The sequence below is a fragment of the Gadus morhua genome, chromosome 22, assembly GCF_902167405.1.
Source record: "Gadus morhua chromosome 22, gadMor3.0, whole genome shotgun sequence".
NCBI lineage: Eukaryota > Metazoa > Chordata > Actinopteri > Gadiformes > Gadidae > Gadus > Gadus morhua.
The window spans coordinates 15,146,434-15,166,181 of record NC_044069.1 but is presented as its reverse complement, the minus strand read 5'-3'; the positions used below and the strand labels follow the sequence as shown (position 1 = coordinate 15,166,181).

Sequence of the window (19,748 nt, the reverse complement as noted above, 5' to 3'; positions counted from 1 at the left end):
AGAGCGAGCTATTTAAGAAGTCGGTGATCTTTTCTTCACTCCATCCCCCCCCCCCCCCCCCCCGCTCCTTTCGCCCTTCCACTTTTTATCTCTCCCTCTCTCCAAACGCCTTGTTTATCTTCTTGATTCCATCGTCCCTAATCCATCATTTTACTGCCACACTCTGTCTCTCTTTCTCTGTTCTCTTTTCCTCCCTGTTCTCTCTCTCTCTTTCTCTCTCTACCCCTGTCTACCCCTCTCTCTCTCTCTCTCTCTCTCTCTCTCTCTCTCTCTCTCTCTCTCTCTCTCTCTCTCTCTCTCTCTCTCTCTCTCTCTCTCTCTCTCTCTCTCTCTCTCTCTCTCTCTCTCTCTCTCTCTCTCTCTCTCTCTCTCTCTCACACAGACTCATACCCCTCTGTTGCTCCCTCCCTCCCTCCCTCCCTCCAAACACACACACACACGCACACACACCAACACCACATGCGCACACGCATCCACACTCCTCACCCCCAACTGCTAAATGTTCCCTGTTCTATTCTTAGCCGTGTGGATGGCTAGGGCGTTCATCTGCGCGCTCTCTGCCTGCGTACGGAAGTTGGAGCTTTTTGACAAGGTTTTTCTGTGTGTGTCTATACGGTGTATGCGGCGTACCCCCCCCCCTACTCTTCCACTGTTCCACAGGAAAGGTGCTTGGAAAGTGGAATACAGCTTTTTAGCACGAAAACAAAAGGCTCATCTCTCCCTCCGTCCACAGACACCGTGCCCAGGGGCTGCTGAAGCCCACAGGTGCTGTCCCCCTAACAGTTAGATTGCCACCATTAGGGAGCTGTGATGATGCCCTCCCCATTAGAGCATCGCTCCGAAGCCCAGGCACCTGAGAGGGCAGCCCGGGAGGGATGCGGAGGCCGCCGGCCGGTCCTCCCCATTACAGGAGGCTCCGGGCTGGGCTGCTGTCCGCGGCATGTCGACTAGCCCGCAGGGAGAGAGGGGCAGGGGGTTTGCAGACTTTTAGCTGATCCGGCAAACCGCACTAATAGGGTGAGGGGTCTCACGTTAGACGGCTGCAGCACTCACCCCGCCCCAATGGTGAAAATGAGGTGAGACCCCCTCAGTAGCAGCCCGGCAAGGTGTTAACGCGAGGGAAATTACAGCGTTTGTGTCGTCGGGTTCCAACATGTGCAAGGTGAGTCAGTGTGTTTGGGTCCGTGTGCGCGTGTGTGTGTGTGTGTGTGTGTGTGTGTGTGTGTGTGTGTGTGTGTGTGTGTGTGTGTGTGCGTGTGCGTGCGTGTGTCCATACTCTGGAAGGATCTGTGTTTCAGTGAGCTATAATATTGGCTTCATTGCCACTGATCTCTACTCGGAGAGCTGTAATCACACGCAGCACAGATAACACTCACACATACGCAAGCACTCACACATACGCAAGCACGCACGCACGCACGCACGCACGCACGCACGCACGCACGCACGCACGCACGCACACACACACACACACACGGCTCCTATGTGGCTCTGGGCTGTGCAGCTTTCCCGGCGTCTGATTGGTGCAGCAGCATGAACAGGGTTTTAGGCAGTGGGTGCAGATTTTCTTGCAGGGTAGCAACATGCACATATGCTGGGACCACACGTTCGCTCATTGACTGTAGAACGGGGCCGAGTTCACAAAGTAGATGCGACCTCGGTAAAATCCAAAAGAGACGCTCAACACATTTTGAGGAACGGCCCCTCTAAGTCCGATTTATGTAACCGTCTATGTTTTTAATAATCTGCGTGCGACCTACATATAGTTTTTTTTTTGTGATACATTTTTTATTTTATGATTTATGCAGCAAAAAGATAGACATATAGAAAACAATTAGGCGTATGCACAAATAAGACAACATACTACATTTGACATAAACACAAATAAGACAACATACACCAATAAGACAAACGCAAATAAGACAACATTTGACATTAAACAGTTACACATACACAAATGAGACAACACACAACCCCCCCCCCCACACACACACACACACACACAGGTCTTGCCCCCACCTAGAGAAAATTAGTCATCTAAACAGCTCAGTCGAGTTGTTAAGTCTGAGTCAGAAATTTAGGATAACAGGTGTAAAATAAGTAGAAGAAGGAAAGTACATGTAGTTGATATTAAAGCGCGGGGCGTTTGAGGTATTTTAAGTGGGATGACACAATGGGATGCGTCATTATATTTGCAGTACTTTCATAACTCACGCGTTATGGCGGATTAGTGCAGCGATAAAGTGTGTTTAATGGTTCTAGGAGGGCTTAGCAGATGTTGACGGATGTCAGATGCGAGGTGTAAGCGAGCCCCCCACATTGGTATGCACACAATAGCCGTGTAGTGGTTGAGAGGCAGGAATATGAGATGCATGATGTAATTGGCTCTCCTGAGGAACAATATCTGCTGCATTGCATGTCCTGTGTGCAAGACAATGGCTTGAATTCCCCTTTATTTGATGCACACTTCCGTCTGTCTGTCTTTCGTAATGTTTAACATGAATGTTTCTCTCCTTACTGAAACCCTTCATTGTCTTTTGAGGATATCCTTAGAAATAAATGAGATTTTTTCAAATCCTTAAAATGTGCATTTTTACGGTTGCAAGGGGCCTATAAAAAATAGACGTGCTTTTCCCTTTTTTATCTCTCTCACTATATCAACTCATTTTTACTGAATTGTATTATTGTAGTAATTTACATTAACTGGCATGAGTCAGAGAACTAATTTGGAAAATTAATGGTTAGCATATAATAGCTGTGGAAGAGGAAATGTGCTGTAGTTTCTTCCAAAACGTTGGCGGGAATTAAAAAGTGGCACTGAGGAGACTGTTTAATCTCTACCGATGCGGTGTAGATACTACTCAGCCCTTGGGGTGAAGGATGAGTTCATTGATTAGCAAAGCGCTGATTGCAACGGCTAATACCAATTAACACAAGATTGAACACAATTGTTTTGTGGCTGATGGTCAATAAGCAGAAAGAAAACAGCTGATAGGCGATTGGCCAAAGGGGAGTGAGCATTTGACAGCTCATCAGCCAATCAAATGAGTGTGTGCACTCCACTTCGGTCTTCTGCCTGGAGTGTTTTTTCCTTTTTGGTGGGAAAAAAAGAAAAGATCACGGATGGTCATGGAATTATGGATGCATAGGCAATGATGAATGTTCATGATGTATCTGTTTGTATCCCTTATGTAACACGTCTTAATCTGCGCCTGGACATGCAAGCCCTCTTCCCAATTGTCTTTCCTCCACCCCTCCGTTGTTCCCCGTGTCCAAATTTAGCCACTAGGGTCCAATGGAGACACCACCATAGATTTCTCATCTCCACCAGCCATGCTTGGTTACTGTTGCTATGGATGGTGGATTGCTGACGTCACCAGTGCAACCAATAAGCACGTCGGAGCAACCAGGGATTCTAAAAACAGCTTTCTATATTACAGCATATAATGAGAAAAGCCTTCATCAGAGGTTTCTTTCCATATTACAGCACATAATGAGAAAAGCCTTCATCAGAGGTGCCTTCAAATGTCAGGTTGGCCTTAGTGATGTGCTAGAGGACACACCCACAAACACACAACCACACACACACACACGCACATGCACACACACGCATGCACGGACACACAGTCTAAGGCACACTGATAGGACCACACAGACACACATAAGTAGACAGACAGACACCAGACACGTAATCACACAGACAGACAGATACACAGAGACACAGACCACTGGGACCATATACAGATGCAATTATAAACACACACACACGCACACACACACAAGCACGCATGCACACACACACACAAACACACACGCACGTACACAAACACACATGCCAACACACACACACACACAAACACACGCACTTACACACAGACACACACACACACATACACACACACACACACACATGCACAAACCCAAGCAAACAGACACACATGCATGCACACACAAACGTACACAGAAACATGAACACGCACACTCTCACAAGGGTACCTCTTCAAGTGTCTGAGTGAGCTTTAAGGCCCAATCCTATTTCTACCCCTTACCCCTTCCCCTTACCCCTCCGCCTTGTTTTGAAGGGGGAGGGGTAAGGGGAAGGGGTAAGGGGTAGAAATGGGATGGGGCCTAAGTCATTGAACATAGTTGAGTGAGCTACAATTAACTGGCCTTGACAGACGTTCGAGAAGCAGGCGGAAACGATGCTAAAGAGAACAAATTCAACAACTGAAGAGCACTAGGAGTACAGCAAGAAGGGAACCAGGAAGGAAGCATAAAGGAGAGAGGATAAAGAGCGCAGGGGATAATGATACAAAGTGAGATAAATGGAAATGCCAAAAATGACACAGAAAACAAGCCACATGTTGTAAAAGCAAACAAGATTATGGTTTGTAAGACATTGCATTTTGTGTGTGTGTGTGTGTGTGTGTGTGTGTGTGTGTGTGTGTGTGTGTGTGTGTGTGTGTGTGTGTGTGTGTGTGTGTGTGTGTGTGTGTGTGTGTGTGTGTGTGTGTGTGTGTGTGTGTGCCTGGAGTGTGAGGAGCTGTTCAACGGTGTCCAAACCTCATGTAATCTACGAGTGGCTCCACAGAGGCTCCTGGGCATTACTCATCGCGCTGAGGCCCTGGGGAAACACTCTAATTGCTGCAAAGCACCACTGAGCAACCCCCCCCCCCCCCCCCCCAGCCCCGCGACTCCCCTAAATGTACAGAGAATCGCACACAGCTGCTCATATAAGGTTCTAACTCCTGTGACAAGGAGGTACGCAGGACAGGTTCCAATTATGAGTTGTAGGACTCTCATCTGGAGCTGTTGGTGGTTTCAACTGGAGCTGTTGAAATGAAACAGGTAGTTCATGAAAGGTTGCAAGCACAAGTGTGTTTGTGTGTGTGTTGGGGGGAGGGGGAGGGGGAGGGGGGAGGGGGGAGGGCAGCGCGGATGCATTGGGTTTGCATGTAAGTGTTGAAGGACGAGAGAGAGAGAGAGAGAGAGAGAGAGAGAGAGAGAGAGAGAGAGAGAGAGAGAGAGAGAGAGAGAGAGAGAGAGAGAGAGAGAGAGAGAGAGAGAGAGAGAGAGAGAGGGAGAGAGGGGGAGAGAGAGAGAGAGAGAGAGAGAGAGAGAGAGAGAGAGAGAGAGAGAGAGATGGAAGTGATAGACTACGAGAGTGAGGAGAGCGAGAGAGAGATATAGGGTGAGAAAGAGTGGGGGGGGGGGGAGAGGGGGGGCAACAAGTCAGCTGGGGCTCTTGGTGCAATGCAGACAGCCATCTCCATGGAAACGGGAGGGAGAGAGGGAGGGAGAGCGAAAGCGAGGAGGAAGGGATTATATCGGGGGAAAGTGGAAGAGATCTCTCCAGCTATTGCTGGATGAGAGTTTTGATGCGAGAGGAGTGGCTGCCTCGTTACTGAGCGACCCGTGCGCATGATAACTTAAGTGGATGCATTACTGTTTGGTAGAGCGGAGATGGATACAATACATATTCAGACCATCATGCCGCTGTGCAACTTTTGCGTCTGCATGTTGCCCGAATTTCTGCACAAAAGGCGATGTTCGAATCTTCTATACGCAGCAAATATAAAAAGGATTCCTTTTTGACAGACTTTAACAAGAAAATACGGCCAAGAATGTTTAAAGGTTTAAATCCAATCAATCTCCAGTCAATCGCTAGTGGCCACACTCGATAATAACCAGGGTAAATATAATTATATACAAGCACATGACCATTTGGAAACAGGGCTTCAGTCAGATGTGTCAGAGCAACATTGTGACACAGAGCACATGTTAAGTGCAGTGCTTATGGAGGAGAATTGCCGTTAGATGAACAAAAATGCAGAGTCTCACGTAGATGAGATGGTTGCCATGGCGCAAGATGTCTCAGGTGGCGTTGTCTGTGTCCATATCCAAGGGAGGATGTTGTCATGGCAGCTGGGGCACAACTATAGTCTGTCAAACACACATGTACGCACACACACACACAGACACACACACACACACACACACAGACGTGCGCGTACACACACACACACACACACACACACACACACACACACACACACACACACACACACACACACACACACACACACACAAACACCCACACACACGTGCACACTCACAGGCCGGTGGATCTATTCCTACTAGGATTGGAGGATATGCCATAAATGTCACATCATTGTAACAAACCACCTATACGAGTGCAGAGGTGCAGGGGTGGTATGTCAGTAGTCCACAACGCTCCCTTGACGTTCTCTGTGTGGCTGAGGCCCGCTGAGCAGAGCGAGGAGAAGGCTGCTGTAATCCCTTTGTCTCTCACAATGCTCACATACCCAACGAAGCATTATCCTGTCCTCTTCACCCATGCACACATTTGCACACCCACACAGGCAAACACACACTCATACACAAACACACACACACACACGTGCACGTATGCACACAAGCACGCACCGATGCACAAACACAACCACACACAATGACAAATCCAAATGTTTAAGACTTTAGGATTATAAATAGAACGCGGTTCAAGTAGCACCCCGTTGCTTATTAACAAAACCCACGGGACCTCTCTCTCTGTCTCTGTCTCTGTCTCTGTCTCTGTCACTGTCTCTGTCTCTCTCAGTCTCTCTGTCTCTGTCTCTGTGTCTCTCTCTCTCTCTCTCTCTCTCTCTCTCTCTCTCTCTCTCTCTCTCTCTCTCTCTCACTCTCTCTCTTTCTCTGTGTCTCTCTCAGTCTTTCTATCTCTCTCTTTCTGTCTCTCTCTTTCTCTGTGTCTCTCTCAGTCTTTCTGTCTCTCTATCTCTCTCTCCCTCCCTCTCTCTCTCTCTGTCACTGTCTCTCTCTCTCTCTCTGTCTCTGTCTGTCTTGACTCTCGAGATCAGACGCTTCTCCTCCCCTCTTCTCTTCTGTCCAAGCCCTTCCTCTCACTCTTCCTATTCAACCTTTGTGAGAGGGTGAGACTGTTTATTTCCATATTGATGGGGGATAGATACGGTTGTCTGCTGGTTGTCATGGCGATGGATCGGGGGCATGGCGGAAACGCCTTAATGAGCACTGAGTTTGGAGCGCTGGCTAATGAAGTGGGGTGGCTGTAAGTCGCCGTGCCGATTTGCCTTAGAAACAGTGCATCTCCTTCCTGTCCTTGGTACCGGAGCCTACACAAAACAGACTTTACGGTCATATCTAAAGTCTGATTTGGCAGACGAGCTCAGATCTGGGGGAAGGGTGCGTTTCACTTTCTTTCCCCTCACTCCCCTCAAATTTGGACCAATCCTTTTGCTGGAGGACCAGATCTGTCGGTCTGCGATCGGCTGAAAACAAAACTCGGCAAGCAGTAGTAAACTGTAAAAAACAACAACAAATGTGTCCGTAGAGGTTTTAAATCAACACCGTATAAAAGCTCGATTGCAGAATGCACTTATTCAAATCCCACGATGAAAGCTTCATCCGCCCGTGAGAATAAAGCAGGACACAGGGCATGTCTCTGGCCCTTCCATGTTGGTTGGCTGCAAGCCCAGCAGGCTCCTTGTCGTCTACCGACAGGAGCTCTGCTAGCACGGCTGGAGCCCCGATCCTTGATACAGTGAGGAACAATGCCCTCACAAACTACACCTGTGGTGGTTGTTGTGGTGATGGTGTTGGATGGGACGGGGATGATGGAGGCTGCAGTCGCTGGGGGAGGGAAGGTGTGTTCGGGGTGGTGGGTTGTTGTTGTGGTGGTGGTGGTGGTGTTGGATGAGATGGTTGAAGTGACGTTTGAAATGGTTGGTGTTGGAGCAGGAGGAGGTGCAGTGTGGGCGGAGGGGTGAGGATGGGGAGGAGGAAGTTGGGTGATGGGGGTGGTGAGGATGAAGGAGGTGGTATGGGATAGTGGAGAGGTGGGGGTGGTGGTGATGATAGATGAAGCGATGATGGATTTGGGAGTCATGGAGGGTGGGACGATGGTGAAGGGGGTTTTGGGAGTGTGGTGGTGGTGGTGAGGGCTTTATTGGGGGGTTTGTAATTTCTCCATGTAATACCATTGCTTCATCTCACAATGCGACGTCTTAAATACTGTTATCTTATTTTTAAATGTATGTGTGTGTGCTTGTCAGAGTGTTTGCGTTTGCGCTTCTGTGTTTGCGTGTGTGTGTTTAAGATAGCCAGCTCTCCTCTATTCTGAGTCAGCAGAGCTGGCAACATATTGCTCAGCCTCCCTCATCCCCTGTTTATCTGTGTCTGTGTATGTCTGTGTGTGTGTATGGGTGTGTGTCTGTGTGTGTGTGTAAGGGGACCTCCTAAACTCTCTCCCGGCGCCCGAAGGCGGCCACCATAGGTGTCCCTTCTGATAGAGTGTAGCACTGCATGTGTCTACAAACATTTATCTAAAGGACTTTCTAAGGCAATAGGAATGTTTCTCCGGTGTCGCAGAGAGATTCCAGTGGGTGCTAGGTTTCATTCGCCTTGGCTCCGGGGCGAGCACTCTTCAAACCAAACATTGTTGAGATGTTTGTGGAAAGAGGCGAGTGGAACTATTGTCTGTCTCTCTCTTACACCCTGCTCATAGTCTCATCCCATGCTCTGCCACATAACGACTCAGAGCAGTGGGGATGGTTTAGTGTCCTTAGTAAAGGATAGCTGGTGCACTGCGATTTATTAGGCCACACGCGGTTGACCAGATAGCCTTGTGTCGTATCTTTTTTACCTTTTCTGTGTTCAAAGTTTTAGATCCCATGAAGCATTTCGTTTTCACTTTTGCTTAGATTGGTGTGATGCTTTAAGTGTTTTATTATTATTCTTATGTGGATACAAGAATCACTAAAATTTGTTTTAGCATTGCTCAACTTGAAAGGATGTTATCGTATTCCTTATTTGGGAAAGATACTGTTGCTTCTCAAACCAGTACTGGGTTATTACACCGGCTTGCCATGATAAACTGCACTGTTACACTCGACTTGACCAACAGAGAAAACAAGCTTTAGCCGGGCCAAGGTTCATCATTCATTCATCATCATCATTCTGTGATCGCTCCGGTGCTTTAAATGTCTTGTTAACTTTGGACCGCATAACTCATACCAGGGTGGACCACCAAACAAATTCCTCTCGTGACAATCTGTACGGCCAGATCAAACTGCAGGGCCCAATAAATCAACGGGAGATGAAGGGCTGTTGAACCAAAGTCTGAAACCCATCTGAACTAGGTCAATGCTACTGCCACGTGGTGTAACGGCCAAACGTGCCTTGCTCATTGGCTTCAGATCCAACAGTATAAAGTATATCACACCAACTTCTTCATTGGCACTCTGATGTCTCCCTTCCCTTAAACCCCCTGTGAATCAGTTGGGGGGGAAGGGGGATTACCAAGCTAGCTTATCCCACGCTAATGCGGTCGCGTGCGATCGCCGACGACGCGCTCGGCACCTTTGACCTCCGTGACCTCTGTGACCTCTGTGCCCCCTCTCAGACGGCGGGACCAAGAAGCTGCGGAGCACCATCCGCCGCAGCACCGAGACGGGCATCGCCGTGGAGATGAGGAACCGCGTGACGCGGCAGGGCAGCAAGGAGTCGACGGACGGCAGCACCAACTCCAACAGCTCCGACGGAACGTGAGTGTCCGTCCGTCCGTCCGTCCGTCCGTCCGTCCGTCCGCCCGTCCGTCCGCGAGTCTTTCGTCCTGGTCTTTCGATCCGCCGCCCGTTCAGTGATCCGTCCCTACGTCTGCATGTTCATCAGTCCATCTGTCCGGCAGCTATTGTCAATCCACTCATCGTCACTCCATTATCTGTCCGTGAATCAATTTTTACAATCATCATCCATCCCCGTCTATAGCTCCGCCCACCCGTCCAGCCGTCCCACCTCACACATACTTTTCCTCTGCTTCTTCTTCCATCCATGAACCCGTCCGCCTGTCCGTCCATGAGAACATCGGGACATCCGTCTATAATAATCCATATATCCACCCATCGTCCTTCAGTCTATCCATCCTCACACCAATGATGTCCTCTCTTCCAGTTTTGTCTTCCCCACCACGCGCTTGGGACCTGAGAGCCAATTCAGTGACTTCCTGGATGGACTCGGCCCCGCCCAGATTGTCGGACGACAGACCCTAGCCACACCCTCTATGGGTAAGACAACATTGACCTCCTATCATAGTCTAATCACATCATGAGCTCTAACATGATCAAACCTTGGATTAACCTTGTTAGAGGGAGTATTTGAAAGGTGATCCCAGCAGGAGAACCTACTTTACTGTCTGTCTGATTGGATTTGATGACATTTGCTCGAAAACTCGAAATAGATCAAATATATATTGCAGTTTTATTTTTTTGGACACACAGCACAACTTAAAAGAGCAGTGGAGAACTAGTGGTATTTTTTTTCCCCTTCTGAAGATACAGTTAATCTTGCTGGTTAAATGAATGTTTAATACAAAAGGTCACTGTAGGTTGGAGAAATAGAGCTTGGCTTTCTTGTGCTGGGGGCAGACCTGCAGCTCTCTGTCGCCCTCTGCAGTATATTTATGGTACTACCTGCTGCAAAAACATTTACATTTACATTTAGGGCATTTAGCAGACACTTTTATCCAAAGCGACTTACAGTGAGTACTTTGTCAGAAGAAAGAGAAACAAAAACAATGTATCACTGTCGGTACAGTATAGATGTTGATAGAAGCAATTGTCAAGCACTTACAATTGCTAGGTTTGTATTTGTATCTTGTGTGTTCTCAGGGGATGTCAACGTTGGTATGGTGGACAGAGGAGGACAGCTGGAAGTGGAGGTCAACCAGGCTAGAGGGTTGACCCGTAAACCAGGTTCCAAAAACTCACCAGGTAACCATGCTAACACTCCCTAGCAGGGAATCTAGAACTTTCTAGAATCCAGATGTAGATCCTGATGTATGGCCCTTATTTGATCTGCGTTGTGCTCTCCTCCTCAGCAACGTACGTGAAGGTGTACGTGCTGGAGAACGGCGTGTGCTTGGCCAAGAAGAAGACCAAAGCAGTGAAGAGGTCTCTGGAACCCACCTACCAGCAGGCCCTTCTGTTTGACGAGAGTCCTCAGGGCAAAGTCCTCCAGGCAAGTGGATTTAGTTTGTTTCTTAATTCGTTAATTTGTACCTCCGTTCTTTCTTTCTTTCTTTCTTTCTTTCTTTCTTTCTTTCTTTCTTTCTTTCTTTCTTTCTTTCTTTCTTCCTTCCTTCCTTCCTTCCTTCCTTCCTTTCTTTCTTTCGTTTGTGCGTTTGTTCGTGCATGCATGAGTGAGTGCTGTCTTTCTTTCTTTCTGTCTTTCTTTCTTTATTCAATTCATTAATACCTTTTTTTTGTTTGTGTGTCGGTTCGTGCATGCTTGGATGCATGCTCTCTTTCGTCCTTTCCTTCTTTCCTCCTCTCCCCACTCCCTCTCTCCCTCCAGCGGCGTATCATTAACATGCCCTGCATGTGTCCTCTCTCTCTCCACGCCAGGTCATAGTATGGGGCGACTATGGCCGCATGGACCACAAGTGCTTCATGGGCATGGCCCAGATTCTGCTGGACGACTTGGACCTGTCCGCCACAGTCAGTGGCTGGTTCAAGCTGTTCCCTACCTCCTCTCTCGCAGACCCCAGCATCGGGCCCCTCACCAGACGCCTCTCCCAGTCCTCCCTGGAGAGTGCGACCAGCCCCTCCTGCTCCTAAACACAGGCGCATCCCCCCCCCCCCCCCCCCGCTCACACACACACACACTCACACTCACACACATACAAACACAAATTCAGTGTAGTATGTGTATACTATATACTGTGTTTGAAGCACAGAGCAGGTAGGCATTTTACACACACCCACACAAAAGCTCATACACAACCCATGTGCACCAGGGGAGGAGAAACGCATACTTAATCTCATGTCATCGTCCCACCGTTTCTCACACACACACATACGCACACACACACACACACACACACACACACACACATGCACACATACACACACACGCACAGGCACACATGCACACATGCTCGCACACGCACACACGCGCGCACACACACACGCACGCGCGCGCGCGCGCGCACACACACACTCGAACAATCACGCACACACACACACACACACGGCTCTCTCCCTAGCTATGACGGCACGTCATCATTCCAGCATCGCGCACCAACATCATTGATAACCAAAACATGTAGCATTTCCCACGTGCACACCCCTACATTCCTCGTAACCAGGGTACCGAGGGCTTGGCCGGGAGCCGTCCCCTAGACCCCCCCAGGTAGACCCCACCTCTCCCCCCGCCCCCCTCCCTGGGTATCGGTGGCACCACTCCATACCACGGCCATCCTCGCTGCCAGTTCCCAAACTCTCTATGCCAAACTAAGAGAAAATAACTTTATTTTTTAAAAGAACCAAAGCAATTATTATTGTTCTGATGATTACTATACATAGGAGTGGGCGCTAGAGTACAAACACAAGTGAGTATGGATATGTAGCAGAGTCGATGACTTGAGTGAAATGCAAAAATATTAATTTTACGTACACACACACACACACACACACACGTGGGCCGAGAACGGTACAGGCCGAACGTTAGCGTCCCCTGTGCTACGGACTTGGGTGTTCACGTGGAGGTAGCAACAGCGCTTCTGTAAAAACGTCCACAGGGCTGAGTTTCTATAAGAGTATATCAATGACTAGTTGTTCTCCTTCTCTGTTGTTTACGTGCTGTGTGCTGGCTGCCTTCTGCACGTGCTCCCCTTGGGATGGCTTCTACCCCCAAGCGCTTAAGCCATTTCTTTGGTTTGTCCTTGCTTGCATTGAACAGCATAGTTAGTATAGGGTTATATAGTAGCGCATTAGTGGTATTTATTTATTTATTTTGCGATCAGTCCTAGTAGAATAGCACTGCTCTGAGGTTTGGGAGGGGGGAGGGGCGAGGGAATCACCGATCACGACCACACGAGGACTTGTTACGACCGAGTCGTCCCGCTTGTAAGGCTGTTTCTGAAAATCCACTTTTTGTTGTGAAAACCAGAGGTTCCGCTAAAAAAGCTCTCCAATCTTCTCTTTGACTTTAAGGAGTCAAAGTACCCTTCAGACTCACACCACACCCAGGGCACTCTGGGAAACCGAGTCCTCCAGTTTGAGACCGTGTGGTTGCACAGTCCTGTAACCTCTTTACCAGCACCCGGACTGTTAAGAACGCCATCGTCAATGTCCCTGTTTTGATGTCACCCTCTCTGCACTCTTCTTCCTGGTTCTTTGGAAAGTGAGGACACTGGCAGGAAGGTGGGGGGAGGGGTTGTTATAGACGTAGTAGTTATGTCTGTCTCTCGGCGGATTATATCCTGAACTTGCACACAGACGCGGCCAACCACCTTTACTACAGAGGCCAACTTAAATCTTTAACCTTCCTACTTTTTTCTTAGGTCACCCTTTTCCAACTGTCGTTAAATTGCACCTCACCTGGACAGCTGGTATACACGTTTAAATGTGCAATTTTTTGTATGAAGCTGTTGATGTTTGTATCATCATCCCACAGTCACACTTCTCACGTCATTATTATTTAGCTGGCTGTTTATTGGTCCGCCACATCTTTTTGTTTTAAGGAGTAGGGGGCATTTTGAAATACCTGAAAAATATTACGCTCCCCAATTTTTCATTTGGTGGATTTGGTTTTATAATTTGATGGCAAGAATATTTTTTTACTCCTCAAAAGGGCACTTTAGCTCCCGATACTGAACCCAAAACATTGACAACTTGTCCGTCAATGTTTTCATTTGAGTCGCACATTTTGTGTTATATCAAGGCCTATAATTTTCTCTAATTGAACGCCAGCATGATGTATCTAAAATTCCTTCTGTTCATTTTCAGAAAAATTGCCCATTTCTTTATTCAGATATTTGTACAACATTTAAACAGATCTATTTTACCCCATTAATAATGTCCAAATATTTTATCTCTCCAAATTTGTGATGTAGAATTATACAAAATATCTTACTCTTATAAGTGCTAACAATGACAGGAGATGTCTTTATAAAAAATTCATTCATTTTATTTTCTTTGAAATAACATGTATAATTATGATAGTCATGTTTTGAACAATACCACTTATGTCCAAACACAATTGTGAAGTGGTTATGGTCTACATATTTTGTACAACGTATCTTGTTCTCAATTTAGAGTGAATTTATGAAGTTAAAAGTATTAAAATTGATAAAATAGGTTCTAGTTTTAAAATTGGATGGGCTTGTTGATTACACATTGACTGTTCCACAAAATGTTTGTATCTTGACTGACTTGAATTTTTTGGCTATTGTGAAACTGTTTTTATTGTAGCTTATATAAATACTAAATTCTGAAAATTCCAATGTCCCCCAATATGCAAAGTATACATTTACTGTGTACTTTAGCTGAAGCTGAATTTCCTCAGCAGAATTCAAATCTCAGTGCTTTTTAAAATGGCAAAAAAGGCTCATACATTCCCCTGTTGGCCCCTCTAGAGAAAGAGTCCGATGGACTCTGTTATGCCCCTTAGCACACACTACTGCCTGCAAGATCCCATGGTGGGAATCCTTTCAGATATTGGGGCAAATCTTGGCTGGGCCTGTAATTTCTAGTCATGTATATGAAGTCATTTTATGTACCTTATCTAGCTATTTTTGTGGACCGCTGGCATGATATAAAAACAAAAAAATGACTTATATTCTTGGTATTTGCACACGCCCTCTTTAATGCGCGCCTTTTGTGAATGTTAGGAGATCTGTTTGAATAGGGCGATTAACAAAACGGAAAGAAATTATTTATTCAAAATATAAACCTGAGATAACTTGTAAAATCGAGGGCAAAAAATACAACAACCAAATCCTTGTTCAATGCTGAATGTTTAGTCCTTGGTAAATTTTAAGCTGACTATTGATATTTTTTCATGTGAATTCCAGCGTTCTTGGAACATCTATGAGATGTTATGTCTCTTTGCTGTATACTATGTAGCTACACAATGTTAACCAGTTTTTATTCATTGAGGCAAAGAATGGAAAGGTTGCACAGGGATGTATGAGAATGAATTTCTGGAAAAGACTGTTGAAATAATGCCTATCTTTTAAAAAAAATAGTGTGTTTATTACTGTACTTTAAAACAATGTATTTATTGAACTTTGTGACACATATGGAGGTATATAAAGAGTACATTGATATAGAGATGTAGATATTTACTATAAACTATCACTATTAAAATCCATCATGGAATTTAGGTGCAGGATCAGGTTCTTTGATAAGGAAGATTCATGCTTGGTTTGTGTGGATTGCAGAAGTAAAGATTGCTAAGCATCCCTCCATTTATTTCATAATTTTATTTAACTGCATACCCACACATTAGGAAAAAACTAAATGAGTGTATGAATGAAAGAAGGCTGACATCCCAAGGTTGATGAACTGCGTTCATTTGAATTTGAAGAGCACAAGCATGAGTAGTTTTTCTGCCCTTATATATGTATTGGAAAAATAATGCGTGAAAACATACCTCCAAACTCTGATATAGAGAGTAGACAGGACCATGCTAGCATCTCATATAATTTATTGTTTGGATTGCATTATTGACAGATATTCAACCATAGTGGGAAGTGTTTCACCAGCAGAAATTAGTAGTACCATGGCGAAAGCAAGGATTGCTATATATCTTTTTTTTGCCTCAGATTTGGATAGAGGGACAGATAATCAAATTCAGTTGATTATTGCTGATTGATTATTTTTATCAGGTTGGTATAAAATCAGAGAGAGAGAGAGAGAGAGAGAGAGAGAGAGAGAGAGAGAGAGAGAGAGAGAGAGAGAGAGAGAGAGAGAGAGAGAGAGAGAGAGAGAGAGAGAGAGAGAGAGAGAGAGAGAGAGAGAGAGAGAGAGAGAGAGAGAGAGAGAGAGAGAGAGAGAGAGAGAGAGAGAGAGAGAGAGAGAGGTCCTCTCTGTGTCCCCCATGCACTTTTCCCACACTGTAGTTCAGCGTAAGGGTTGAATGTAAACTTTCCATAAGCATGTCCATAATCTTGGTTGTCAGAAGTTTTTAGGGAAGGATACTAATTGTTTGAAATGTTATACCATTGCATTTGAACGTCTATTGATATTTGAAGTCCCCCTATACTTTAAACATTTGCGATAGTCACAAACTTCCAATTGAAACATGTGGTCTTAGGTTTAATTAAAGTTTTTTATTTTTGTAAGAAGAGGGCAAGGATTTTTCAAAGAGTTGTCGATGTAGGCTAAGAAGACAGTGGCTTCTTTGGTCCTGATTTTCTTGTGACGAGGGCTCGTTCAGTTTACATGGCCTTATTCACCGGCCACCTTGTTTATAGACGTCAGCTGGTTGGGGGAACTGAATGCGGAACTTATTGAGTCCACACCCAACTGGCGTTTGATGGAACAAAGATGGCCGCCAGGTGAATGAGGCCACTGGCCTTATTTTCTTTCTCTGGGAGGTATTGCTTCACGAGCGTAGCACACAATTTTAAAGTTTGGACAAATTGTATTTTGCTTGATAACAATTTACCACTGTTATATATGTGTATATGCATAGTTTTATGAACGCATTTCTGAATCATGAAACTAGAAAATGGTGTAATTGAGTCTTCTGTTTGTTGCAGTCTCACTGAAGACTTGCCTGCGTATGTTCAGTTGAACCCTACTTTTACTGTCTCACAACCTCTCATGCTCAGCCAAAAGAACAACTCTTTCCTTATTTATGGAAGCACGCAAATACTGTTTGTTCTAATCAGGCAAAATCGATTTGGTGCCCTTCAATTTTCCACAATGGCCCTCAAAGAGAGTAATAACGTTCCCCTTTTGCGATGACTAAATAATTTATTGATCAACCTGATGGAATTATACATGTTTCCATATGTTGAAAACCGAAAATGTTTGCCGCATGGATATTGATGACTTTCTGTATGTAATCCTCTTGATGGTATGATAACTACTATAATGAATAAGATTTATGACATGATGATGATGATGATGATGATGATGATGATGATGATGATGATGATGTAATCAAAAGTGTACTCAATACAATGTCTTAGGAATTATTTGAGAGGTAAGATACTATATAATGTTACTGTATGCAACTGAAGTAGCTTGATTTGAGCCTTTCTCTATTTTCCTATGAATGAGAGCTTTTCAAAGCATCAATGGCATTCTTTAATTTTGCCAATACACTTGGATCCAAATCTTACTCTCAGCCTCAAGAGGTGAGCTTGTGGCTTCTACAGGGACTACAGGGTTGCCCTAGTAACAGACGATAATTTAATGAAATTGTGTGGAGATCAAAGATTTTGAGGTTGTACTATGCGACATTTAAGTCAGGGGCAAAATGCCCCTATAGCTACAATTAGCATATTATTATGATGGTTCTGATTATAATTTGTTTAACCTTCCAAGGTGACATGCCAGGCCACGCTAGGCCACCCGTGTTGCCCGCCTATGTAGCATTGCTTATCTTAAAGAACACAAAATGTGTATGTGTTCATTTGTTTGTTTCATTATTTACTTAATTCCCAATTGGCAAGTTGGGACAACATGCTTGTCTTTGGATCTGTTCATAATTGTCCTTTTCTCAAACAGCACAAGCGCCCAGGGTTGCCATTTTGGGTCTCAAAGCTCTATGGCAGTAGACCAGGAGATCACAGTAGCTCCACTTTCCCCACGGCGACTGCCAAACACTGCGAGGCACAACCTCGTACCCCCGCACACAAACACTCACCAACTGATTTACAATATACACCCACACATACATAGCCATAGACTAGTTGTGGCTGAAGAGACAGCCCGGCCCCTTTTTCTTAAGTAAAGCACGAATTTGATATTTTGCTCCTTCACGACAACATTCCTGAACATACAACGTAGAATCCGTACCGACGCTCATTAACACTTCTCCTCGAGTGTAGGTCTGTTGATTTTTTTATTTATGCTATTCCAGTTTGACCAGGTGAGCGGGGTGGGGATGACACAACAGGCATGACACCCTAGCTAAAGCATGTTGAAATGAGCAAGACACAGCACAGACACAGGGTTGGATGGTGGATGGACGGTTGTCTGTTCCTTGCTGGCCTTAGCTTTTCCTCCAGGGAGTGTCCGAGGAGTCGGTGCAAAAAATACAACAAGCTAGTTAGCATGAGGATGAGAGGCGAGGGCGGAACGAAGAGAGCTGTAATTTTATACATGTGCTTTGTAAATGTTTTCTATGTGCAGTATTTGATAATGTAAAACTGGTATTTTTGTGGTTTGTACGCTGCCGAATTGATAACTTAAGGTGCACGTAGTTTTGTAAGAAAATAGAAACCAACGTTGAAGGAGGAAAAAATAGAAACTTTCAGATTCAGAAGCCTGTATTTGCATGCCCATTGACATCTGGACGCAAAGTCAATAAAAATTATTTGAATCACTAACCTTTGACCTTGTTTTTTTTCCAGCAGTGTTTTGCTATTGTGATATGCATTTATTGGAGATAATTAAAATGAGAGAGCATGTGTCAACATAAACCAGTATGCCTATTTTAATTTCATCAAAATATTTATTATATTGCCGCGTAACAATAGATTACGATACATATACATACATCGTCACAAGTTCTATATATAAACTGGTGTGAACATGAAAACAAGAAAAGGCAAAGCATACTGTATTAAATATTCAGACCTAAACATAACAAAACATCCAACTTGAATGTAAGAAATATAATATACAGCAATATCAATCTGATGGATAAAGTACACACAATTTGATTCGGTCAGTACATAAAAAGATACATTCTCAGCTTTGATTTAATTTTATACAAGCCAAACATTATAGACAAGTAGGAGAATGAACAAATGTGTCCAGGCTTATCAAAAAAGGAAACAAAATATAAAACCTAAAAAAATTGGGTGATTTTCAAAAGTTACAGACAGAGTACTATCTTTACCACAAGCATGATTCATTCAAAAGCATGTTCTTTATAAACTAATATTGCTAAGAGATGAAGAGCCAACTGTGATGTGTCATTTTGGCTGCGCTCTCCAAACAGGCTAAATATGACTAGTCTGTGCTCAAACCAACCATGATTAGAAAGAGTTGATATCTGTGTTGTTGATAAGAGGAGGCTGTGCTACAGACTGCATTCTGTCAATCATCTGGAATCCTTCCAACTTTCACGTTTCTCTTTTCGTTTTTGAAAAAGGATTAATTCCTCAGAAAAGGATCACTCTATACCAGAAAAACATCCTGAAAAATAAAAGTCAGGTTCGACATTTACAGGGCTTCAATTTGACCTCCAGGGTAGTATTTAGCCATCACTCGCCACATCCAATAGTATCATGTCACGAAATGACTGGTGAGCATGTCAACTTAGATGTATGATGGATAGATCAGAGCTTCCGGCCTCACACCTGGAGATAAGAAAGGGTCCCCTTTAAGGAATAAGAAAAGCGACTGATGAGATAGGTGCTGTGTGCAATGTGACAGATTGGTGGAGGTTTGCGATTGAGTTGTTGACCCGATCGCTATTTTCAGTATAAGCGCAAAACATTAATAGAAACCAAGTGAAGTCATGACATACATAGTCAAAGAATATCAAATATACCAGCCACAGAATTATTCAGGCAAATAAATGGATATTCACAATCAATCTGTGGTCAATAGGCCTACATTCGTGGATTGACATCCATAGACGTGTTCTTTCATCCTACATATCGTTCCAGTGAAACCAACGGTCTTGAAAGGTATTTTCATTTTTCCAATGACATCAATTTTCTATGAATCCAACTGCTTTATATA

The 19,748-nt window shown here is 44.8% G+C and overlaps 1 protein-coding gene across 1 annotated transcript in view; it reads left to right on the top strand.

Annotated features, from left to right (window-relative positions):
* rims3 (regulating synaptic membrane exocytosis 3) overlaps window positions 1-11,949 on the top strand; it is a 19,127-nt gene extending 7,178 nt beyond the window's left edge. The window contains exons 2-6 of the mRNA XM_030347548.1: window positions 9,440-9,581; window positions 9,988-10,100; window positions 10,704-10,805; window positions 10,913-11,052; window positions 11,439-11,949. Coding sequence (XP_030203408.1) covers window positions 9,440-9,581; window positions 9,988-10,100; window positions 10,704-10,805; window positions 10,913-11,052; window positions 11,439-11,651 — 710 coding nt within the window. The 3' untranslated portion in view covers window positions 11,652-11,949. The remainder of the gene's footprint in view (window positions 1-9,439; window positions 9,582-9,987; window positions 10,101-10,703; window positions 10,806-10,912; window positions 11,053-11,438) is intronic.
* Window positions 11,950-19,748: the final 7,799 nt, after the last annotated feature.